The sequence below is a fragment of the Antechinus flavipes genome, chromosome 2 (genome assembly GCF_016432865.1).
Source record: "Antechinus flavipes isolate AdamAnt ecotype Samford, QLD, Australia chromosome 2, AdamAnt_v2, whole genome shotgun sequence".
NCBI lineage: Eukaryota > Metazoa > Chordata > Mammalia > Dasyuromorphia > Dasyuridae > Antechinus > Antechinus flavipes.
This window is the reverse complement of record NC_067399.1, coordinates 83,008,047-83,035,090: the sequence shown is the minus strand read 5'-3', so window position 1 is coordinate 83,035,090 and position 27,044 is coordinate 83,008,047. Positions and strand designations below refer to the sequence as shown.

Sequence of the window (27,044 nt, the reverse complement as noted above, 5' to 3'; positions counted from 1 at the left end):
AACCATCTCAGTAGACCCTGTGACCAAACTCTTAAGATTTGTGTCCTGGCAAGCATCCAGTTTTTAGTTAGTAGTTTAATGGTGGTAGTCAAATACATTAATTGTTTTGCTTGGCAACCTAAAGTAGCCCACATGTTGTTTTGAATTGTTTTCTACATTTTGTATCTTATATCCTTTATAATAAAACAGCAAAAGCTATAAAATAAGTGTATTTTTTAAAAAATTTTTCTTTTTTTCTTTTTTTTTTTAATAACTTTTTATTGATAGAACGCATGCCAGGGTAATTTTTTACAGCATTATCCCTTGCATTCACTTCTGTTGCGATTTTTCCCCTTCCTCCCTCCATCCCTTCCCCCAGATGGCAAGCAGTTCTTTACATGTTGAATGGGTTACAGTATATCCTAGATACAATATATGTGTGCAGAACCGAACAGTTTTCTTGTTGCACAAGGAGAATTGAATTCAGAAGGTATAAATAACCCGGGAAGAAAAACAAAAATGCAAGCAGTTTATATTCATTTCCCAGTGTTCTTTCTCTGGGTGTAGCTGCTTCTGTCCATCTTTGATCAATTAAAGCTCTCTTTATCGAAGAGATCCACTTCCATCAGAATACATCCTCAAACAGTATCGTTGTTGAGGTATATAATGATCTCCTGGTTCTGCTCATTTCACTTAGCATCAGTTCATGTAAGTCTCGCCAGTCCTCTCTGTATTCATCCTGCTGGTCATTCCTTACAGAACAATAATATTTCATAACATTCATATACCACAATTTACTCAACCATTGTTCAATTTATGGGCATCCATTCATTTTCCAGCTTCTAGCCACTACAAACAGGGCTGCCACAAACATTTTGGCACATACAGGTCCCTTTCCTTTCTTTAGTATCTCTTTGGGGTATAAGCCCAGTAGAAACACTGCTGGATCAAAGGGTATGCACAGTTTGATAACTTTTTGAACATAGTTCCAAATTGCACTCCAGAATGGCTGGATGTATTCACAATTCCACCAACAATGTATTAGTGTCCCTGTTTTCCCACATCCCCTCCAACATTCCCCATTATCTTTCCCTGTCATTCTAGCCAATCTGACAGGTGTGTAGTGGTATCTCAGAGTTGTTTTAATTTGCATTTCTCTGATTAATAATGATTTGGAGCATATTTTCATATGTCTATAAATAGTTTCAATTTCTTCATCTGAGAATTGTCTGTTCATATCCTTTGACCATTTATCAATTGGAGAATGGTTTGATTTCTTATAGATTAGAGTTAATTCTCTATATATTTTGGAAATGAGGCCTTTATCAGAACCTTTGACTGTAAAAATGTTTTCCCAGTTTATTGTTTCCCTTCTAATCTTGTCTGCATTTGTTTTGTTTGTACAAAAACTTTTCAATTTGATATAATCAACATTTTCTATGTTGTGGTCAATAGTGATCTCTAGTTCTTCTTTGGTCATAAATTCCTCCCTCTTCCACAGGTCTGCGAGGTAAACTATCCTATGCTCTTCCAATTTATTTATAATCTCATTCTTTATGCCTAGGTCATGAACCCATTTTGACCTTATCTTGGTGTATGGTGTTAAGTATGGGTCAATGCCTAGTTTCTGCCATACTGATTTCCAATTTTCCCAGCAATTTTTGTCAAATAATGCATTCTTATCCCAGAAACTGGTGTCTTTGGGTTTGTCAAACACTATATTATTAAAGTTATTGGCTGTTTTGTCCTTTGAACCTAACCTATTCCATTGATCAACTAGTCTATTTCTTAGCCAATACCAGATGGTTTTAGTAACTGCTACTTTATAATATAATTTTAGATCTGGTACAGCTAGGCCACCTTCATTTGATTTTTTTTTTCATTAATTCCCTTGAAATTCTTGACCTTTTGTTTTTCCATATGATCTTTGTTGTTATTTTTTCTAATTCATCAAAGTAGTTTTTTGGGAGTCTGATTGGTATAGCGCTTAATAAATAGAATAATTTAGGTAGTATTGTCATCTTTATTATATTTGCTCGCCCAATCCAAGAGCATTTAATATTTTTCCAGTTGGTTAGATCAGACTTAATTTGTGTGGAAAGTGTTTTGTAGTTTTGCTCATAAAGTTTCTGATTTTCCCTTGGCAGATAGATTCCTAAATATTTTATACAATCAGTAGTTACTTTAAATGGAATTTCTTTTTGTAACTCTAAGTGTTGGGTTTTGTTAGTGATATATAAGAATGCTGATGACTTATGTGGGTTTATTTTATATCCTGCAACTTTGCTGAAGGTGTTTTAAAAATATTTTTCAAAATTATTATTTATTTTTAGTCTTTTTTTTCTTTTAAAATTTTGAGTTTCAAGTTTTCTGCTTCTAACCACTCACCTATTCACTGAGAAAGCAAACAATGTGATAACAGTTATACATGTGAAATCATGCAAAACTTATTTCCATATAGCCATATTTCCACAAAAAGCAAGAAAAATAAAGAGAGTAGATCATACTTTGGTTCGTACTCAGAGTTCACGGATTATTTCTGGATGTGAATAGCATTTTTTCATCATGAGTCCTTTGGAATTGTCTTGTGTCATTGAATTGATCATAGCAACTAAGTCTTTCATAGATGATAATCCCTATGGCATTGTTGTTATTGTCTGTGCACAATTAATCTCCCAATTCTTCTCTCCTACTTTGCATCAGTTCACATAGGTTTTGCTATGTTATTCTGAAAGCACTCATCTTGCATTGATTTCTTCTTCTGAACACTGCCTTCTAAATATAGGTCCTTTAGCCATTTATGATAAGTTTGACTCAGTTTTATAGTCAGTATATATTTTGATAAGTGAAGGCTTTATCAGATAAACTTGCTGCAAAAATCCTAATTTCTATAGTATCTTTTAATAGAACACAGCTTCTCTGATTATCCTTTTTAATTAGGTCTACTTTTATTTTTGCTTTCTCTGAGATCATTGATTGATATCCCAGACTTTTTTTTTTTAATTTCACTGAAACATATTAAATTCTGTTCCAGATGTTTATTGTAACTGTATATGTCAAGGATGTCTCTTGTAAAGACATATTGTTGGATTCTGGTTTCTAATCGATTCTGGTATCCACTTCCATTTTATGGGTGAGCTCTTCACAGTGTTCTTACAGTCCTAATTTCTTCTATTAAGTTTCTTTTTATCCCTGTCCTTCCTAAAACGTCTATTTTGCTTCTAACTGCTGCTTCCCTTATTCTACCTTCCCTTTTATATTCCCCTCATACTCCCTCTCTTCTCTTATCTTCTTCCTCTCTTTTCCTATTAAGCTATACATACACAATTGAATGTTTATATATATTTTTCCCTCCTTGAACCAATTTCAGTAAGAATGAGGTTGAAGCATTGATCACTCCCTTCCACATAAAAGCTTTTTTTTGAGTACTTTTTTTAATGAGAAAAAATTTTCCCTATTCCACTCCTTTCCTCTTCTTCTCTAATGCATTCCTTTTTTTCATCCCTTCATTTTTTTTTCTTTTTAAGATCATTCCAGCATAATCAGTTCATATCCATGCTCTTTGTCTATGTAAACTACCTTAAACTTCCCTAACAAAGAAAAGGTTCAGGGCTGCTAAGTGGCACAGTGGATAAAGCAGTCCTGAAGTCAGGAGGACCTGAGTTCAAATCTAGCCTCAGACACTTAAACACACTTCTTAGCTGTATGACCTTGAGCAAGTCACTTACCCCCAATTGCCTCAACCAAAAAAAGAAAAAGTTCTTAGGAACAACATGTCTTAGCTTCCCATGTAGGAATGTAAACAGTTTAACTTTGAGGCTCTTAGAATTATTCTTTCATATTTATCTTTTTATGCTTCTCTTGAGTCTTATGCCAAATTTTCTACTCAGCTGTGATCTTTTCATCAGGAACGTTTGAAAGCCACCCCCTCTTTCATTTGATGTCCATTTTTCCCCCTGCAGGATTTATACCTAGTTTTGCTAGATATGCTCTTAATTGTAATCCTAGTTCTTTTTGCCTTCTAGAATATCATTCCAAGGCCTCTGCTCTTTTAATATGGAAGCTGCTAAATCTTTTGTGATCCTAATTGTAGCTTCATGATATTTGAGATTTTTTTTTTTTAATGGATGTTTGCAATATTTTCTCCTTGACCTGGGAGGTGTGGAGTTTTGCTTTAATATTCCAAAGAATTTTCATTTAGTGATCTTTTTCAGAAGAATATAAGTGCATTGTTTCAGTTTCTGTTTTGCTATCAGGCAGTTTGTCTTGATAATTTTTTGAAATATAATGTCTAGCTTTTTCTTTGGTCAAGGCTTTCAGGTAGTCCAGTGATTATTTATCTCTCCTCAATGTATTTTTCAAGTCTGTTGTTTTTCCAGTGAAATATTTCACATTCTCTCATGGAGTAATTAATTAGCTTCCTTCTTTATTGGAAATTTTTTTTTCCATTAGGGCAATTATATTTTTTATGGAGTTATTTTCTTAAGGGGTGTGTGTGTGTGTGTGTGTGTGTGTATTTTGCCAAGTTGTTAGTTCTGTTTTTACAGTTTTCTTTACAGTACAGTTTACAGTTTACTCTCATTTCTGTCCCATCCCATTTTTTCCTCTATCACTCCCCTCCGCCACCACAGGCAGTTGGGGTCATACAGCTAGAAGGTGTTAAGTGTCTGAGGTCAAATTTGAATTCAGATCCTTCTGACTTTAGTGCTAGTGTTCTATCCACTACACCAACTAGCTTCCCCTCCTGTACTACTCTGAATCTCTTTCTTACTTTTCAAAAATTTTTATTGGATGTGTGTCCAATTAGCATTTTTCTGTGAGGCTTTGTTTATAGCTGTTTTCATATTGTTGTCTCCTAAGTTTAGACATTGTCTTCCCTGCCACCATAATAGCTTTCTGTGGTCAATTTTATTGTTATTTGCTTTTTTTTTTCCCCAGCTTAATTCTTTCCTTTGAACATTATGTTAAAAGTTGAACTCTGCTCACTTGGATATGGGGAGACACTATTTCAAGCTTTAGATTTTTTTTTTTTTTTTGGTGCTGTTGCTTTCAAAGCTAATATTGGTTGTTTCTGAGGTGGTGTGATATTGGGCAATATATGATTATTGTTTTCCTGGACTATACTGGTCTTTAAAAAGTGACTGGAAAGGCCACTGCTGCCTTGTGACCAGTCCCCAGAACTCCTCTCCACTCTAGAACTGAGCCCCAGAACTGGGTATGGGCAGTTGAGTTGCAGCACCCAGTGCCAACACAGAATCCCCAATCAGCTCTTTCTGATCAGTTGTCTCATCCCCCTTATCTTGGCTGAAAGCTTCCAAAACTGCTTCAGCCATTGTTGCTGCCATCACATGTGTAAGTTCCAGGTCAGTTTCTATCCTAATGTCACAAACCTTGTATGTTTTCTTAGAGTGGAGCAAAATGACCCAAACTTTTTGTTGACTCTCCTGGTCCAAAGTTTGATTTGAGGCATTATTTTACAGTTGTTGGGAGAGAGTGGAGTTGTTAATAAAGTTTAACTGTTTCTAATCAGCAATCTTGACTCCACAAAAATGTGTTTTTTTATTCAAGCTTATTAGAAAGTCACAAAATAGTTGGAAAAAGCAAACGGAAATTAAAAACAGAAATTGCTTAAATACCATATGAAAAGATAGACCTCCACAGATGATGTAATGAAAGCATTGTTATTTAAAATATTTTAGTATCATAGACCACATTGTCTTATCTTTCTTTAAATCTTCATGCAATGTGCTGGTAGATATAGAGACCTTCTTTGGGTGAATTTGTGTTTCATTATTGTCACATGGTGAACCAAGTACAGTTGGATAACCTGGGGTGTTAAATAGAATCTTGTTGTCCTTGCACTGTTTTTCAGTATCTTGTCTAAAATAACTTAAAAACTAGTCTTCAGAAGCAGTTTTAATCACTAATCTGTCCTTATTTGATACTAAGGAACTGACAGCATTAGATGGTTGTAACCTCTCAGAGCATAGGAATTTTGAGACCTGTAGGTAATTATTAGTTTTAATTTAGAATACCCTTCTGTATTGCTTCTCAATAAAAGTATTGAACAATCCTTAGATGCTTGAAAATCCCAAGATGAGTTCTGAAAGGCATACTTTACCAAAATAAGTTTGTTTCATCCACATTAAAAATTTGATCAGTGCATATAGTTTCCTTGCTTATTTTCTTCAAAACATCAGAATATTTACCCTGCTGCAACTTCATCCTCAATGACCCGTTTTTTGATAATTTTTATATTATGCACTTGAACTTGATTTTTGAAGCTATCAAAGCAACTTTTGCAGCAAATGTATCTACTTCATTGATGTATCTACAACAATGTCTACTTCACTTCTATTTTCTTGCATTTGCCTTAAATAAATTTGAAGCTTTTATGTGAATAGCTGTTTTCCAAAGAGGAAGACATTTTTTATAACAGTCTTCAATCCATATGGCTAAAGACACTCCATTTCTGTCACTTACCACATTTCTTTTCCTTGTAGTTGTTTGAAAACCACAGAAAGCTGTTGCAACTTCATGTTTTTATTTTGCTTGTGTGTTCTGTAATATTCCATACTAAAGATTCAGATAGCCAATATTTCATCCTATTTCAGAGTTATTATGACTATCTTAATACCATTCAGTTTTCTCTTATTTTTATAAATATATTTTGGAAGTATATATTGTTCCCATCTGAAGTATTCTTCCATGTATCCATTTTTTTTTTAATTACACATACAACTCTTGTAATATGGTATGCACATGTGATGATAGTCAAATGTAGATCAATGACATAATTGTTAAAAATCCTCAACCAGCCCTCAGTGCATCAATTAACTTAATTTTAGCTTTCCTTAAATGTGGCCTTGTATCATTTCATAGTTCTCATTAAATTGATTGTGACTTAGCTGTATAATAAAATCATCTCCCACCCCCCACTTATTTTTCTCTTCAGTAAGAATTTGTGAGCTACCCTTTAATTTAGCTGCAATTAGATTTTGTCTTCTCCTTTAATTTATGGCAAGAATGTCAGAATTGATAAAATTTAGTTCATCCTTCTTAGTTACTGGACAAGGATCTAACACTTAGAGTACTGACAAATGAGTTAATGCTTATGGACAATTTAAAAACACTTGATTTTTTAGCATCTACTGCCTCTTTAGTTGATCCTCTGCCACTGAATTATGGAACTATAAAGAAAAATGGCAGAAATTAAAGGCTGGTTTGTATCTTGCATTTCCTGGATTGCCTTGGCTCAAGAACTTAGTTCCAATTGACCAAATTAATAATGGTGAGCCTGGTCCTCAGAATATAGCTACCAAGACATAGCCTTTTCAGTACAGTAGAATTTGTTAGAGCTAATTAAAATCACTTTTGTGCATTGCTAGAAGGAGTGTGGTGAGGTCTATACCACTTTTGTGGTATAGCACTTCTCGCTCCTCTTCCTATTATCCTCTCCCTTTGCTGTGGCCCCACTCCCCTCTAGATCTTAAATAGATCTAGAAAACACATCAGACTAAATTCTGAGAACTACAAAACTACCAAAAAATCACAGGGAGCCATGTTTCCATACTGGGTCTATTTGCAAAAAGAGAGAGTTCTAACAGACACTGCCCATGGGATCTGGTCAGAAATGTGCCCCTCAAAGCATTCCAATATTTAGAGGGACTGTGCACCAGAGCAAGAAAAAGTGTGGTAGATTCTAGAAAGACCTAAACTTTGCTGAAACAGAAACAGTTGCATTTCACAGATCTAGTTTGTGGTACCTAGGTTCTGTAACATAGCAAGGAATAAGTTTAAAATATAGCCCTAACAAAGTACAATCAGGAAGTAAGTTTTTTTTAAAATGAGCAAACAAAAAAAGAACCTTACCATAAATAATTTTTTCAATGAAAAGGGAACACTGTGGGTGAACATGGGGTAGTGATACCAGTGATGTTAACTATGGGCCAGAATGACTGCTGTGGGGATGAGACCCAGAGCACAAGAGTACTGACCCTGAAAATGAATATTACCACCCCCTGAGATGACACAGAAAGATCTAGCATCATAACTCTCACAGTGAGCTCTGTGTAGCACCTGAAGAGCACTCTGCTGCTCACAGAGGTTTCTCAGGCCCAGCAGAAAAAAAGTGTTGCAGATTATGTTTGAGTTCTCCAGTATCCAACCGTGCACGTAGCCATCCAGACTGGGCTTCTGGTCATACCACTGGTATTGTAATGAATTCTGGTCATGGCTAAGTCACAGTGGGCCCATCTAGGGAGGTTACACCCCTCCCCACGCCATGGACTAGTTTGGGAAGATCATAACCAAGAGGGAGCATAGTTTCACTGTCAGAGCTCAGAAGAAAATGCATGACATTAAAGAGAAGTTGGGACATAGCCCTGGACTTCAGAGCAGGAAAATGCCCATGACTGTTCTCTGAACAAGAAGAAAAGCTCACTGATAGTGTATTGCCATTGGCAACAAGAAGTTTGGGAACTCTTTTTCAGCAATCTGAAGCATTGAATCCTGTGGAATCTATGAAACTAATAATTCAATCATGAAATGTTATGCTGACATCCATAAGCATTTGTGTCCCCAGGCATTGGTGACTACATGCAGATGGAGATTAGAGTCCCATCCCCAAGCATAATGAAACTGTTACTGCCCCTCCAAGGGCAGCTACACTGTCTGTACAGAAAGTTCCATCCTGACCTCTCTCCGGCTTCCAGTAGATGGGGATCAGCAGGAGTATGGCAAATCTGGACCCTCTATTGTCCAAATGGATTGCTTATGTCTTTTTTTCTTTGTCAAAGAGTGTGAGGTGACAATTGCCTAAAAAAGAGAGGGAGATTGGCTTGGCTATATTTAGTGGGGATTACGTTTGTTTTTTGGCATTTGACTCAGTATTTAAAAACTGAAATAGTGAAGATATGATAAGCAGTCTAATGGAAAACATCCCTAAAGTTCTACAGTATATGTTCAGATTCTTGATTATACATTTTTTTAAAATAGTCATTTCAAATACTTGTTGCAGAAAGTTACTTGCCTGTGTAAAGGCTGCCCTACACAAAGGAGTTAAAATCCAGACAAAGAGGGGAGGGGGAAGAATGGGAGACAATACTTATTGCTTAAAAGTAAAAATAACCCTTCCAAAAAATTGTTTTTAGTGTCTTCACCTTAATAGTGTTCCTTTTTTTTTTAAATTGTCAGAGCCACAGAAATTCCATAATTTCCCTCGCTTCCTTCAAAATGGATGTAAATGAAGGCTTTTTACAGTCTTTGGGATTTCCAAGAGATTGGTGCCAGTATTTCAGGAGGAGCTTGAAAGTTATGCTCTATAAATGTGATGTGACACTATTGTGCTTAAAAGAAAATGATGATTAGGAAAGTTCAGAAAAATGCGAAAAGACTTGAGTGTACTGATTTATGAAATGCAGTAAGCAGATCCAGAACAGTTTATACAATGACAACAATATTGTGAAAGCAAACAAATTTGAAATACTTAACAATGCTCCTCAGAGTAATGATCAAATATGATTCCAGAGGACTTATAATTGAAACATGTTATCCACTTTCTAATAAGAGAGGAGGAGGACAGAATACAAAATAAAACTTTTTTTCTTTTTGACAGTGGCCAATGCAGGAATTTGTTTTGCTTAAGTATATGTGCTTATAACAAATGCTTTGTCTGTTTTTGGTGGGTTTGGAAGGGTAGGAGGGAGAGATGAAAGATTTCTAATGAATGAAAAAAAAATTTTTAAAGAAACAAGTAATTCCTTATTATTTTGAGTTATCATAATAGAATGTAATGAAAAATTTTTATTTTTATTTTCTTTGGGATTTCTTTTTTTTTCAAACTCATCATAAGAGTGAAATACAATTAGAAAATGAAGCTATTTGATTCAAGAAGTTTTAAAATATAGATTTGTAAATATTTCATTTGGAACATTACTATCAGTATTCTTACCAAACAGAGGTTTGTAACTTCTAGTTTGGGTTAAAATAAAACAGTGGATTTATTGAATGTAAATCACTACTGATTAATAATAATACTGATGTTTTCACCTAAAAAATAGGGGAAACAAAAAAGTGGTATTGGCTTGTTTCTGTTTTTAGTATGTAGACATCTTTTAAAAGAGTTTTGTATTTATATAAATTGATCTCTGTAGCAGATTATTTTTGTTTTTTCATCTTATTGCAGATCAGTATTTGATATTTGGTGCTGAGGAAGGGATATATACCTTGAACCTTAATGAGCTACATGAGACATCAATGGAACAGGTTAGTCATTTTGTTTTACCTCACTTGAAAAAAAGCATTGAGCACCTACAATGTGTTGTCAAGCTTTGCATTAGGGGCTGGACACTCAGAGAGGAAATCAAAACAGTCTTTGCAATCAAGGAATTCTTCTTATAGCTTGGTAGGACTTGTCAGCATTTCAGCTCTGTTGGTGCATTCTTCAAGGACCACAGAGTTACCTCCCTACTGTGAGGAGGCAGCAGAGTAGGACTGGAGCAGTGGAGAGAGTTTTCTGAAAAAGGGAGAAGGAGTGATCAAGGTAACAAGAACACAGGTAAATCGAGTAGACTGAGGCAACATAATGAATACTATTCTACTATTTGCCTACTTATCTGATAGAATTGTCTTGTTTATCATTGTTTTTTCCTCCATTACTGAAGTTACTAATTTATGTTTCAAGGAGTTGATAAAAGCAGCTGCTACTTGACATTTTAGTATATTTAATACATTTCTTATACTATTTCAGTAAAGATATTATACTCTGAAAAGTAGTTCTTTTGATTATTGTTTCCTTTGTACAGTTTTTTAAAAATTCTCTTGATATATCCTTTATTTTTACGTCATCTTCATTTCTCAGTCTATCTGCCTTGTTATTCTCAGAGATGTCACTTAAAGAATTAAAAAGTAAAGAAAAGATAATTGATCAAAACTAACAAATTTGCTGAGCCTCACAGTATAGCCAGTGTTTCCTCCCATACTCCCCAGTTTCTGAAAAGAAAAGAGAGGTCAATTTTCTCCCCTCTTCTTTGAGTTAAAATATGGTCATTATAATTTACACAGCATTTCATAACTTTATTGTTGTTGTTCTTTAGATTGATACTGTTGTCATTGTATTGATTGTTTTCATGGTTCTCCTTATTATCTGCTCCATATAGGAGGTAATACCTAGAGTTATTATGATTTTCATTTTTCTTATTTGTGTTTTGGAGCAAGCTTTTATGTGGCTATTAAGAATTTGCTGTTCTTTTGAGAACAGTTTCAATCACTTGTCCACTGGAAATGGATAGTGATCCTATATATTTTTATCTGTTACCTACTGCATCTTGGATTTCAGATCTTTATCAGTGCTAGTTGTCATTTTCTCAACTTTTGTTATCCTATTTTGATTTTGTTCGTGTAAAAACTTTTCAATTTCAAAATCAAAATTAATCTATTTTATGTTTTGTTGTCATCTATTTTAAGGATTCTCTTCTCAGGAAGTACCTGATCTATTTCCTTTCCCTCTCCATATTGTTTGCTCCTCCAACTTCTTCTTTCCTGCCTTTCTAAGCAGATATATGACCCAGAGGTTAGATAGAGTACTGGATCTAAAGTCACAGATACCTGAGTTCAAATGTGGCTTCAAACACTTTTTTAGTCCTAGGCAGATCACTTAACCTGTCAGCCTTAATTTTTTCAGATATAAAATGGTGATTATAGTGGCCCTTAAAAGTGCTTGTTTCTTTTACCTTCTTTTCTTTCTCTCCCTCTTTAATATTCAGGTCACATATTTATTTTCAACTTATCATGCAATACAGCATGGTCTAAACTGAATTTCTGCCAGTCTGCTCAAATTTGTCTGTCAGTTCTTGTTAAGTAATAGGCTCTTCACTTATGATCTTGCCTAAGATCATAAGTGCTATTTCCTCCCTCATTACTATTTATTTTTTTCATTATTTCACTTAAAATTCTAAACTTTTTTTTCCTTAGTGAATTGGGACTTAAAGGACACCAGGAGATAGAGATGAGGAAGGAGATTATTCCAGGCATGGGAAGTCAGCAAGAAAAAATGGGCAGAGTAAGATATGGGTGTGTCTTAGCCATTTATCCACCAGGAGCCCAGTGTCATTGAGAGTAAGGTGTAAGAAGACTAGAAAGATGGAGGGGGCAAGGTCATGAAGACTTTGAATGTCAGACAGCATTTTGTTTGCTCCTACAGGCAATAGGAAGCCATTGATGACCAAATCACTGGCTTTTAGGAAAATCCATTCACTGGCTGAATGGATGATCCTTGGAGTAGTCAAACCCAGAAGCAGACTTCTACAATAGCACACAAGGTGTGCTGAGGGCCTGCCCACAGCATTGTGGTACTGCCAGAGGAGAGATGGGGAAAATGTTTGGAAAATATTGAAAAAATAAAACCAATAGGCCTTGGTCTCAGCTTGGGTGTGAGAGGTGAAAAGTAATGAATAATCCATGAAGATTCCTAGGTTTCAAGTCTAAGGGACTCAGAAGGTGATATTGTCCTCTACAGTAACAGGGAAGGTTTGGGATGAAAGATAATGAGTTTTATTTTGAACATAATGAATTTAAGATGCTTATTGAACATCCAATTGGAGATCTGAAAGGCAGTTGGAGATGTGAAATTCTCAGTCAGCAGAAAAATTGGGGCAAGATGAATAGATGTGAAAATCATTAGCATAGAGATGATAATTAAATATATGGAAGCTTTTGAGATCACCAGATGAAATAATGTGGAAGTAGAAGAAAAGGACAGAACCTTTAGGATTCTGAACCCTATATCAAGGGGCAGCTAGATGGCTCAGTGGATAGAACCCTGGAATCAGGAGGTCCTGAGTTCAACTATGGTCTCAGATCCTTAATACCTACTAGCTGTGTGACTATGAGCAAGTCACTTATTCCCACTTACTGCCTCTCAAAGAAAATCCCAATTGAAACCCTATATCAGAACCCTGCTGTTAGAGGGCATGTTCTGGAGCAAGATTCAGAAAAGGAGCTATCAGAAAGATGGGAGGAAAACCAGCAAAGAGAAAATTTCAGAAACACCTGGAAAGAAGAGAGGAATTGAGTATCCTATAGACAGCTTAAACTCAAGTCCAAAACAGATCTTGTCATTCCACTTCTTTCCATTCATTTACTACCAGTTTATTTCACATTCTCAGTACCACTTTCCTAGATTATTGCAACAACCTGATTTCTAGACTTTGTCTCCTAGCATTCCAGTCCATTCTATACACTATTTCCAAAGTAATTTTCCCTAAATGGATATGTGATCATGTGACACCTCTGGCAAACTCCAGTTATTGAGGGTTTTATTTTCCCTCTTGTACTCTGTGATCCAACCAAACTAGCCTCTCATTTCAGTGCCTTGAACCTGTCTGGCTGTCCCCCTCTACCTGGAATGTGCTCCTGTGCTCCCTTAACCCCACCTCTGAGTCTCCCTCTTCCTTTAAGATGCTGCTCAGGCACTTTCTTTGGCTGTCCCAAAATGCTAGTGCCTCCCCGACAATTACCTTGTATTTAAGTGTGTGTGTGTGTGTGTGTGTGTGTGTGTGTGTGTGTGTGTGTGTGTGTGTATGTATGTATGTATGTATTCATTAGCTTTCTTTTATGCCATAATTAATAATTTAAGTTCCCTAAAGGTAGAGATTTTTTTCATTCTGTCCTACTGTTGTTAACCACCCACAAAGATACAGGAATTTGAGCATTAGCAAGTAAGCACAAGCAGGAAAACAACATGGACAATTGCAGCAGTGTAAATGAGAAGAACAACAACAACACTGGGTGAAGGGAAAATTTAAATATAGTGATTTTTTTAAAAAGCAAAAGTTATCAATAATTTCTTTAAAAATAGGAACTAAGCATAAATTTGAGCACAATATGGCATACAATATTGTATTTTATACAATACAATTTAAATGATTATGGTATGCTTTGTGAGTGTTCATAAGTGTTTTTCTCTTACCCACTAGAGATATTACTTTCCCTGCTACTTTCATACATTCCATGCTCACCACAGCATTTTTAGATCTTGATAATGAATTACTACTGGAAATTGATTTTGATTCCATGAGTACTTGATCAACAAAAATTTTAATTTCATTTTGATAAAGACAAGTATGATTTTCTGATATAACATTGTTATATATATTAAAGTTTAGTTTTTTAGTTATCACATTAATTTTATGCTTCTGTTTAATTTGTAAAGTCATGTACAACTTGTCCCCAACCTATCCTTCTAACCTCCCCTTCTCACATTTTGTCATACAGCCAAACTAGCCGTTTTTCTATCCTTAAGACACTGTTTTCCTTCTCCATACATTTGCCTTTGCTATCCCACTTGCCTGGAAGGGGTTCTTTTCTTACTTCCCTCATAGAACTCCTCTTCCCTTATGTTCAGGTGCCATCTACATGAAATCTTTCCTGATTCCCTTGAAATTTTAATACTTTACTTCCTATATTTCCACGTATTTGGCTATTTTGTATGTAATTGTACTTATAAACTTGTTGTTTATTCTTTATGTTTTTATACATACTAATCTCTCTATTAGAATATAAATAAATAGGCTTTGTTTGCTTCTTTGTACTTGTATCCCCATTTCCTGGCACAGGGTACTTAGTAAATACTTGCTGATTGAGCACTATTTTCCCCTGGTTCTGTATTAACTAATCTCAGTAGTTCAAAAATTAATTGGATATAAATATAAGTCATAGGTTATACCTTTTTAAAAATTGTTGAAGTTGTCTCATTGATTTGAAAAAGCTATATCCTCAAAAATAAAATTTATTTTTAAAATGTTATTTGTATAGCCCTTTGTAAAATCCATTCATTTTTCTTACCAGCTATTTCCCCGAAGATGTACATGGTTATATGTAATGAATAATTGCTTACTATCAATATCTGGTAAGTTTTTTATCTTTTAAAGTGTTCGTTTTGTTAAAAAATATTAAGAAAATGATATTATTCCTTCTTGTATCTGAAGCTTTATTTTACATGTATTTTTTTTTCCAGGAAAAGCATCTCAGCTTTATTCCCATAATTTACCAGGACTTTTTGATTATGCAAGACAAATGCAAAAGTTACCTGTTGCTATTCCAGCACACAAACTCCCTGACCGAATATTGCCCAGGTGAGTGTATAACAAGAATCCATGCGTTTGTTTAGACATAGACATAATACGTTATTAATCCCTTTTAGAGGGGGCTCTGCATAAGGAGGTGCATAAAGCATCAGTCTTGTACTCAAAAACTTCATGATTTGATCAATAGAAACTTTTGTATTCTGTTTTGCCTTTCCCAGTCTCCCTACACTGACTTAGACTCATTCTCTTTTTTGATTTTATTTCTGTTTTTTCTTTTCTATTTTCTTGTTTTTGTACAAGTCAATTTTTCTTTTTTTAAGGTTTAAAGATTTTCTATCTTGTTAGTAGTTTTCCTTTTTTTTTTTTTTAGTCAAAGGAAAATAAAGTACTTTATTAACCAATCTTTATTTTTTTTAAAATTAGTATTGCTTATTTTTAAATTTTATTTTTATGCAGCCTTTCTGCCAGCACAAAACACAACTTGTCTCTATACCACAGTTCTCAGGAATTCCTGTGGTCAAAAAAATTCCTTACCCTTTCACCAACTTGGTCATGAACCTTTCCAGTTCAGTTCAACTTAATAGGCATTTAATAGCCAAAATATAAGGGGTGGGGTCAGGTGCTAGAAATGCAAAAGAAAAGTACAGTATCTAGCTTCAAGAATCTTCCCTTCCTTTGGAAAGGGAGTGGAGATGTGAGAAAATGACTGTGTACATAAATAAGCAAATACAAAATATACTCAAGTAATTTTCCACCTAGAATGAGGGAGACACTAAACTACTGGAGTAAGGAAAAGATGAGGAAGTCTTGAAAGGAAGCTAGATAGGTAGAGATGAAAAGAGAAAACGTATCAATAATGAGAGATCATCTTTGGAAAGATACTAATGCAGATGAAAAGTCACATGAGGGAATAGTAAATAGGCAAGTATGACTTTAATGAAGAGAAAACACTATAATATAAAAGGAGTCAAAATCTGTTTGATTCTGATTGCCTAATGTTTAAAAAGCCAAATGGAATTCCTTTTCTCCTAAAGGTAAAGTGAGCCACAAAAGTTTGTTGAGCAGGGATTGATGTGGTAAAAACTGCTTTTAGAAATCAAAATCTAGCAGTCATATGAAGGTTGGGTTGGAGAGGGAAGAGATGTGAGGCAGGGAGACCAATTTTGAGATCACTGGAAAGATAATGAAGACCAGAACTAAGATGATCATCCTGATCCTAGATAAGGGATTTGAAGGCACCAACTTTAGACTTGATTGGAAATAAGGGTAAGGAAAAGAGACAAAAGATTGTGAGAATGCAAGCTTAGGCAACTGAAAGTAGAGTGGTTTGTCCTAGAGAGAAATCAGGAAGTGGAAAAGGAGGTTGGATTTTGAAGGAATTATATTCCAAACTTTTTGGGGCATGTTGACTTTTCCACTACTCTTGAGAGATTATGTGACCAGCAAGAAGTTAGAAATGTTATACGTATTTTTTTTTTCTCTGCCAGCATTTCAAATTACAAAACATCAAAAGAATCATATACTAGATCGGAATTGCAGCTTAATTCATCAGAAGAATACAAAACCATTGATAAAATAAAAAGCATATAAATTAATGACATGGAATTTTAATATTTAAAGGTCCGATTCATTGCCCAGTAAGCCCAAAAAATAGAAAAGCTTGTGACTCAGACTTTGTATACAAGGATTCTCCCATGGCAGTGGCTCAGTCTGAATCTCTCCATCTCCAAAAGCAATAGCAGTCATTGATTCTGACCAGCCATGTGACAGAAAGGAACGGTGTATAGGAATGAGTAACGTCAAGGAGTCTGAAAGTGAATGCTACAAGAAAATGAACATCAGGCGTAAGAAATAGGATACTGGAGATCCCACTGTTATTTAGAAAATGAATCCAAGCCCAGGTGACACTTACATACCGTGTTATAAGAATTCTGAGGCCACCCAGCAATTTAGATTCAGAAGAGTCTGTGTAGCAATAAAAAAGGATTGAGAAGGATCCCAAAGGCAAATAATGGGGCATATGAAATGTAGTTTGAATGAATAAAAGCCTAATTGTCAAGCAAATATATCCAACAAAAAATATTATTTGAAAAAAAATAGTAAAATTTAAAAAATAGAAATTGAAGTTATATATGGGAGGGGTAACCTGGCATAGTATAGGACTTGGCACATTGTGACCCAAGGGCCAGATTCAGCCTACTGCATTCTTTTGTGCAGATTTGACCCATATACTATAGTTTACTAATCCCCAATATAGTAGACCTTCAAGACCTGGCCTTAAAGCCAGAAAGATATAGCTTCAAATCCCATCTATAATACATATTGGGTTCTGAATCTGAGCAACTCACTCTATTATTCTCTTGTCAAGTACTGTATCAGTAGTCCCTTCTCTTAATTGTTATACTATGAAGGAAAATGAACCAGTATTATCTGATAAAAGGGAGAATTTTTGAGTATTCCCTAGGTAACATAACTCAAAAAATATTCAATAAAAATTAAATAATTAAAAAAAGAAAATTTGGATGAATTCAAGTTGTAAGCAAAATCAATATGGGATTGCAAAACACAAGCAATAGGATAAGAAAAATCGGATGTCTGATATAGATATTTATCTAAAGAAATAAGTTCTAGGAAAGAAAAAAGAAAATACGGAATTTTAAAATGCTGAAGTAGAGAAACTTTGTCAGAAGTCAAAGGAAAAGCATCAACATTAGAAATTGCACATGAATTGTATATAAACAACATGACTGATCTTGAAGATAGGATGCAGACAGATAACTTGAACATCATAGAGATCTCAGAAAAATGAGAGATCAAAAACTTTTCAAACTTGTATAAAATATTATAAAGAATGGGATAAGGAAAATTTACAAAATTTTGCATGTAAGCAATAAAGTACTGATTGAGAAAATCTACAGATCATATCCATTGGAAAACCCAAAGTTAAAACTAGAAAAATTTTTTATCAGTTAATATTAATAATTTGAATAACAAACAACTTTGCCAGCAGGCAAGAGAAAAGCCTTCAAATGTAAAGCAGAAGCAGATTTGAATAATAAAACATTCTTCCAGATTCGTGAGAAAAGAGAATTCACTAACAATACAAAAAGCAAAGGAACTACAATCTAGAATTCATACATTCTACAAACCTGAGCCTAATCATCGAAGAAATAAAATCATTATTCAATTAAAAAAGAAACATTTTAGTCATTCCTTGACAAAATAGAAATGAATAGATTATTCATTTTACAACTATCCCCAGCAATTGAACTTAAGGTAATTATGTGCAGTTATTATTAAAAGAATAAATATTGAGATTTATTTTCCTGAGGTTTGTGCTCTTCTTTTTGACAAAGAGTACAGAATAATGGTAAATCATTAAAGGACGAAAAGAGGAATTTTAAAAAGCAAAAGAAAGGAAGATATAAGAATTGAATCAGTGCTCCATGCACTGAAATCTACCCTTATTTTCTATAATTGTATCATATATTTTGTGGTAAAAAAAAATAATAATAACAGAATAGAAAGTTGGATAAATGAAGGATGTTAAGAATCGGAGGGGAGCAGATGATACAAAAATAACATAATAATTTATAACAAAAATAAGATAGCAATACATTTCATCTATCCAAATAGAAACCAAAAAAAAGCAATGTGGTTCAAATTGCAGTTTAACAAATATATGACTTTGTGACCCTGGGTACTCATATAATCTTATCAGTAAGAAGAGTATTTGTAGGAGAAAAGAATGAAATCATTATAGAGATGTGACTAAGACTCGGGGTAAGAGAAATCAGAAAGAGGATCAGTCTTTCCCCATAAAGTGAAAGGAAAAGGTACTATTAAAGAAACATTACTATTTAAGAGGTGAGTGTCTGGAATATTTTTTTTTTTCTGGATAGCTGGATACCTAATCCAAGAGGTAGGGTGTATTGTTTCTCAGTGGCACCTCGCACCTAGAGTAAAAGAACTACAAAAAGAATGAGTACTGATCATTGTAAGGGCAAAGGGCTGGGCTGGACATTTTTCAGGAGAAATACTAAATAAATCCTATTAGGCAGCACTATATACATCTTACATTACTCATCCATTGATATTTTTGAAATTGAGGAATTTCTAAAAGGATCAAGGAATGCACCAATTTGTCATCATTCCAAGATCAGAGCTAAAATAACCTTCAGAAGGAAAATTATTCCTCTGCAAACAAAAGAGCAAATATAGTTAAACAATAGTTTTGAATAGTTTATGAGATACTACTACTTATTTTCTTAAAGTATTCCAAAGCATAGGTATGATCATCTGAAATCTGGGAGGGTCAATGATTTCTCCAAGGGAGAGAAAATGTGGAAAGGGATGAAATAAAAGAGGAACCAGGAGAGAGGCTTGAGAGTAATACATCCACAGTCAAAAGGTTGAGTGTGATGAAGCCTTCAAAGGACATTGAGACAGTGAAAGCCAGGAGACAGAAGAAACACCATGAAAGCTGAGTGTGAAGTGAATTTCCAGAAAGGAAATTCCCAGGGCCAAGGGTATGGAATGTTTTATTCATGAGGCAAGGAGGCCAAAGTCACTAGATCAAAGAGTCTGTACCAAGGAGGAAGGCATAAGGAGACTGGAAAGGTAGACAGAGACTCAGTTAAGGACTCCAAAAGCCAAACAACATTTTGCATTTGATCCTGGAGACAATAAGGAGCAGCTGGAGTCTGATGAAGGGACATCAGCCCTTGTGTTAGGAAAAGCTGAGGGCAGGGTGTTATGGAGTAGGGGGGAGCCCAACCAGGATCCTATTGCGGTAGTTCAAATGTGAGGGATTAAAGACAGCACCAGCTTGGTGGCAGTCTAGTGGAGGAGAGCATGGGGCAAATCTGAGAGATGTTATGAAAAGGGGGGAGACCGGGACCCAGATTGACAGCTTCTTGGATGTGGGGAGTGAGAAGTCAAGGATAGCACATGTTTGGTACTGGGAAGCATTGAGAATACCAAAAGAAGCAGAAGACAGTCCCTGCCCTCAAAGAGCTCACAATCTGAGGGATGATTGTATCCTTAATAGTATTTAGGGATGAAACTAAGAGGAAAGGGTGTGGGGGAACAGAAACTGAGTTCAATTTGTTCAACATGTGTTTTAAGATGTCACTGAGATACCTTATTTGAAAGCAGCTAGTAATGCTAGACTAGAAGTCTGCAGAGAAGTTAGGAGATTTGAGAATCATCAGCATAATGAAATCATTGAAATCTTGGGAGCTGATAATAACATCAAGCAAAATAGAATTAAATCTTAAATCTGAGAGGTGGAGAGAAATATGTATACTGAAAAGAGACAAGGACCCAGAAAAAAGCCCTGTGGGACCCCCCTAATTGGCAGGCATTCCCTGGATGAAGATTGACCAAAGGAGAATGAAGAGGAACAGACAGATGGGTAGAAAGAAAACACAGAAAAGAACATGTCATGAAACCCTAGAGAGTATCACAGGGAAGAGTGTAACAGGATCAGAGGCTGCAGAGAGGTCAGAAAGAACAATTGAGAAAAAGAACTCATTAATTTTGGAGAGAGCAGTTTGGTTAATTGGTAGGTGGAAAAACCATATTGTAGAATTAAGACAGTGAGAAGAATGGAAGTGGAGGTAGGTACCTGTTGTAAATATTGTTCCCAAGGAGTTTAGCAACAAAAGCAAGGAGAAATATCAGGCGGCAACTAATGGGAATGGGCAAAAAAATCAAGGTAATGGAGAATTAAGAAAAACCTAATGGATTTCATAATAAAGAGTCATTAGTAGCCTTAAGAAAGATAGTTTCAGTGGGGTCAGAAGCCCAGGGACAAAGGCCAATGATACATAACAAATTAAACAGCAATTTTTAGTTTCTCAGTTGCACACTAGATAGCTTTAGTTCTTTAAAGCATTCCATTATCACTAGCTTTTAATATTATTTACCAGTGATTTTTGTGCCAGTTTAGTTTTCTTCCCTAAAGCCCATTTCCAGAACCGTGGCATACTTAACTGTTGGCCCACATAGTCTTGTTCACCAAACACTGGATTAGATACAAAGTATAGATAAGTTTGCATCTATTCCTTCATTAAATTTGTCAGTAGCTTGGGAAATAATGTAGCAAAACTTGTTATCCATAATTCAAAGCAATCTGAAGGGCTTTTGTTGCTGTTTTTCACTCCCTTACTACATGTTGTCCCTTCCTCCTTTTCCCCCCCTCTTCCTGAAAGGCCTTTGCACTCCCTTCTTACTAAAACTTCTGATTTTTCCCTTCCGACTCCTGAGTGAAGCCTTTCCTGGCTTTGAGAGCTTTCTTGGTGCCCCTGCTCAAGTCAGCTTGCACTACTTAACCCATTTGTCTTAGTTTCCTCAAAGACAAAATGGGGGGAGTCCATGAATACCTACTCTAAAAGGCTACTAGGAGGATCAAATAAAATACTGGGTCCTAGAGTATATACACATGAAATAAGCCTCACAAAGGTAGGTAGGTGGAGGCCAAATTATAAAGTCCTGTAAGTGCCACTTCCTCTCAAGAAGAGGTAAGCCTATAAATTAATAGGAATTATTGGAGTTAATAGAGTACAGGGATGACATAATCGAACCTGCAGGTTAGAAGAATGACTTGGATAGCTATGTGGAGAGCATGGCTTGCATTTAGCCACTTCTGTTTCTCTTTTAGGAAATTTGCTGTATCTGCAAAAATTCCTGAAACCAAGTGGTGTCAGAAATGTTGTGTTGGTAAGTACTAAAACCACTGGAGTAGGGCCATTCTGTTTGATCAAGCTGACTAGAGAATGATGAGTTTCATTTTTTATCCTTATCTGGGGCAATCCTTGCCCTCAGACAGTTCACTATAAGAGTTTGGTTGTTCCCCTCAGGACCACCAAGAGATGAAATGTGTGTGAAGGAAAGAGAAAAGCGTTCAAGACTGAAACCCCAAGTATATCAATTGTTAGGAGGCTTAACACAAATGATGATTCAGCAAAGGAGAAAGGAAAGTATAGGAGAGAGCAGCATCATGAAGGTTTGGGAATGTGAGATTGTATTTAGGAGAGTGGCCAATAGTGTCAAATGAAAAAAGAGCTAGGACTGAGAAAAGGCCCCTTTTTTTTGATTGTCAGTTACCTAGGACAGTGTTTTTCAAATGAATTTTAGGGTCAGAAGTCAAGTTATAAAGTGAGTAATATGGGAAATAATAGCAGTGATAAATGTAGACAGTGTCTTATAGAAGTGTGGATTGCTGTGAAAGGGAGAAGAGAGATGTAAGATTATAGCTTGGGTTGAGTCAGGTGAAAGTTTTTAAGCATGAAGGAGATTGGTACCTATTTATACATGTCAAGGAATAAATAGATAAATAGAAATAGAATATAGATAAATAAAAATTGAATATTAGAAAGAAAGGGGTAATTGATTAGACCAGCCATGGAGAAGACTAAATAAAGACCACAAGTTAGAGGATTTTTGGTGTGGCTCCAAGAGCAGGGCAAAAAAGAGTGTGTAGGGGATGTTGATGAAGGAATTTTATATGTATATGATAAATGTGGCTTCAATTTTCTCAATAAAGGGATGCTTTGTAACACAATTTTCCTTCATTTGAAAATGAATTAAATAACTTTTAATTAGTTATTTAGTGTTTTCCTCACTTTTTCTTTTTTTTTTTTTTTTGGCAAGGCAGTTGATATCAAATGACTTGCCTGGAATCACACAGCTAGTAAGTGTTAAGTGTCTGAAGCCAGATTAGAACCCAGGTCCTCCTGACTACAGAGTCAGTATACTATGCCATCTAACTGCCTCTTAAACCAGATAACTTCTAAGGTCTCCTTCTAACTAATACAAGAAAATGATGGGAGGAAATGTTCCTCAGTGTTGTTCAGTCATTTTGCCATCCCCTTTTTCTTTTGCTTTTTTCCAAATAAATCCCATCTTCTTCTTATGTGGCTAAAGCTTCAACTTCAATACTTGATCTTCAGTGTGGTCCTTTCTGTTTGCTTGTGGATACTTGAAGTTCTTACCAAATTTTTAATAAGAAATTTTATTGGCAAGTAACTTTTAATTTTACTTTTAAGGCTTGGATTAAGGTAATTTACAGTGAACTTTATATTTATTAAATTCCATACATAAACAGTAACAAGTTATTTGTAACTTTTGCCTCAACAGTGAGAAATCCTTACACTGGCCATAAATATCTTTGTGGGGCACTTCAGTCTAGCATTGTTCTGTTAGAATGGGTTGAACCAATGCAGAAATTTATGTTAATTAAGGTAAGCATAAAAGACTAACCTGTATAATTCATAGTACAAAAAGAATAATAATTCAATTTTCATTAAATTTATATCATAAACTATTTCTAGCCATATGAAAAGATGCTCCAAGTCATTATTAATCAGAGAAATGCAAATTAAGACAACTCTGAGATACCACTACACACCTGTCAGATTGGCTAGAATGACAGGGAAAGATAATGCAGAATGTTGGAGGGGATGTGGGAAAACAGGGACACTGATACATTGTTGGTGGAATTGTGAATACATCCAGCCATTCTGGAGAGCAATTTGGAACTATGCTCAAAAAGCTATCAAACTGTGCATACCCTTTGATCTAGCAGTGTTTCTACTGGGCTTATACCCCAAAGAGATACTAAAGAAGGAAAAGGGATCTGTATGTGCCAAAATGTTTGTGGCAGCCCTGTTTGTAGTGGCCAGAAACTGGAAACTGAGTAGATGCCCATCAATTGGAAAATGGCTGAATAAATTATGGCATATGAATATTATGGAAATTATTGTTTGGTAAGAAATGACCAACAGGATGATTTCAGAAGGCCTGGAGAGACTTACATGAACTGCTACTGAGTGAAACGAGCAGGGCCAGGAGATCATTATATACTTCAACAACAATACTTTCTGATGGACCTGGCCATCCTCAGCAATGAGATGAATCAAATCAGTTCCAGTGGAGCAGTAATGAACTGAACCAGCTACACCCAGCGAAAGAACTCTGGGAAATGGCTAAGAATCATTACATTGAATTCCCAATCCCTATATTTTTGCCTGCCAGCATTTTAGATTTCCTTCACAGGCTAATTGTACAATATTTCAGAGTCTGATTCTTTTTGTACAGCAAAATAATGGTTTGGTCATGTATACTTATTGTGTATCTAAGTTATATTTTAATATGTTTAACATCTACTGGTCATCCTGCCATCTAGGGGAGGGAGTAGGGGGAAGGAAGGGAAAAATTGGAACAAAAGGTTTGGCAATTGTCAATGCTGTAAAATTACCCATACATATAACCTGTAAATAAAAGGCTATTAAAAAAAATTATATCATAAAATCCACAACATATCTCTTCCTAGTTATCTTGTGCTATTTGATTATTTTAAATGTTATGCAGATTGATGAAAACCTTTCTGTTTTTGGAAATTCAATTGTCCTAATGAAGAATATTCTTAGAGAGACTAGAGAAATTTTATGTGAAAGTTTTAAAAGATGATGAAAAAAAGCAAAAATGAGTTGTAGTTACAGCTATTGAAGCATAAGAACAAATCCAGAAAACTGAGCTGGTTTTTATGTGACTCAGGATATCATAATAGAGTCCCTTGCAGATTTGTCCTTTACCCAAAGTAATAGAAAATCATCTTGAGGGGAGGGACAGCTATATGGCACAGTGAATGGAGGACCAGCCCTGAAGTCAGGAAAACCTGAGTTCAAATCTAGCCTTAGACACTGAACATTTCCTAGTTGTGTGACCCTGGGCAAGTCACTTAACCTCAACTGCCACAGCAAAAATAAAAAGAAGAAGAAAATAATGTTTATTTGCCAATAATGTTTGAGCAATCCACAAATTTTCCTTAAAAAATTAGTTTGAGTTTTCCACATCTTTTAAGTACTGAATATTCTTTAGTACATTTTATCCTATACATCTTTGTTTAATAATTGGATAAATAGTCATTGAAATTTCCAAAATATATTATAATATTATTTTAATAATTATTTCCTTATTTTATATCTTGGTCGTTATGACTTCAACTTTGAAGTGACTTCTTTATAACACAGTTTCATATGGTCTTAAGATACTAAAAATCTTCTCGTTCTTCAGTTGTGTCTGAAGCTTGGACCATAGCACACCAATATATTAAATCTTTCTTGGCACAGAGACTGGAGTAGTTTGCCATTTCCTTCTACCCTGGATTTAGGCAAATTGAGATTTAAGTGATTTGCCTACAGCCACTTAGCTAGTAACTATCTAAGGCTAGAGTTATGCCAGGTCTTTGTAACTCCTGGCATAACACTCTAGCCATGGAACCTGGAGCCTATTAGTTGCCTTCGAGGCAAACTGATGTTAAGGATTTGCTCCAAGTCGTGCAACTAAGCTGGATTTGAATTCAGGTCTTCCTGACTTGCAGTCCTAGTAGTCTTTCCACTGAACCATCTAGCGTCTTCTGTTTAAAGTGTTATCTTACCCTTGTTTTCAGTCTTATAAATGCTTTAGGTTTTTATTTCTTGTCATGAAACAGTTGATTATTAATCTTGAGATGAATTGTGGAAAAGAGAAAGCAGTTTTATGAATTTTAAATTCATTATTATGATACAACACTTCTCTTGGGAATTTCTTTATAATGAAATCTAAGGATTGTTTTTTAATAGAAAATTTTCATATTATTCAAAACTGTTCTTGACATTTATAATTATATGTAAGAAAAATTTCTCATAGGACAGCTTCTTTTTGTCCCTTCCCAGCTGAAAATATATAAACCCTTCCCTAGGCCAGATTACAAATTATAGGAAGGAATCCTTAAAGTTGTGCAGAACTTTATAATTTTCAAGGCACTTGAACGTGCATTAGCTCTTTTTTCCTCACAACAACCAGTTTCTATATTCTTGACAAATACTATTGCCTTCATTTTACAAAGAAACTTGAGACTTGGAAAGGAGTTTACATAGCTAGGAAACCAGTGCCTGAATCCAGATAATCTCACTCTCCCTGGTCCAGTGTTCTTTCCAATTTATTGTGGTGTGTGTTGTCTACCTTTCTGGTATCATGTTCATTTCCATTATATTTAAAGATGGCACTGTTGGAGGAATGATATGAGGACATGGGTAAAGGCAGGTTCCTTAGAAATTAGAATTCCTTAGAAAAGTTACTCTTATGGAATGGAATTTTTATTTGTAATAAATTTACAAATTATGAGTAAATGAATATTTAGGAAGTACTTTGAAAGTGTGTCTTTCCTGAAAGTCAAGCTTCTAGCACAGAAGCTTCTGTCTTCAAAAACATTTGAGCAAATAACTCTGGGAATACCATTTTACTTATTTTATCTCAGCAACAAAGTTTTTTTATTTGTGACTAATAAGAATATTTTATTGTGTTTAACAATATTTTTGTTTTTTCCTCTAGCACATAGATTTTCCTATACCTTGTCCACTTAGAATGTTTGAAATGTTGGTAGTACCTGAACAGGAATACCCTCTAGTTTGTGTTGGTGTTAGTAGAGGAAGAGATTTCAACCAGGTGGTTCGGTTTGAGACTGTCAACCCAAATTCTACCTCTTCATGGTTTACAGAATCAGGTTGGTACATTTGTTTTTTATTAATGTCCTTCTTTCTGATAGATTTGTAATATGTATCTGTTATATATTTTACACAAATTATGCAAAAAAAAAGAAAATGTAGATTTAAATGCCAGCTAAATTGCACAGTGTTAGTCATTTTTTCCCCATTTAAACAAGAGAGCCACAGGCCAAAATAAATAAATATATATATTTCCCTCTGAGGCAATTGGGGGTAAGTGACTTGCCCAGGATCACACAGGATCACAGGAAGTACTAAGTATCTGAGGCTGTATTTGAACTCAGGTCCTCCTGACTTCAGGCCTTGTGCTCTATCCACTGTGCCATCTAGCTGCCCCACATTATAATACTTTTAAAGTGTTTCTGATGAATTTAAAAAAAATTTTTATCTTCATTTCTATATAATTTTTATGAACACCTTTTACATA

General features: G+C 35.1%; 1 protein-coding gene across 4 annotated transcripts in view; it reads left to right on the top strand.

The window, feature by feature from the left end:
* The window catches only part of MAP4K3 (mitogen-activated protein kinase kinase kinase kinase 3), a 191,730-nt gene that overhangs the window by 151,482 nt on the left and 13,204 nt on the right, over positions 1-27,044 (top strand). For all 4 annotated transcript variants that reach the window (XM_051975155.1, XM_051975157.1, XM_051975156.1 and 1 more), the window contains 6 exons: positions 10,166-10,245; positions 14,827-14,887; positions 14,996-15,113; positions 21,730-21,788; positions 23,208-23,311; positions 26,445-26,616. In XM_051975155.1, the coding sequence (XP_051831115.1) occupies positions 10,166-10,245; positions 14,827-14,887; positions 14,996-15,113; positions 21,730-21,788; positions 23,208-23,311; positions 26,445-26,616 (594 nt within the window). The remainder of the gene's footprint in view (positions 1-10,165; positions 10,246-14,826; positions 14,888-14,995; positions 15,114-21,729; positions 21,789-23,207; positions 23,312-26,444; positions 26,617-27,044) is intronic.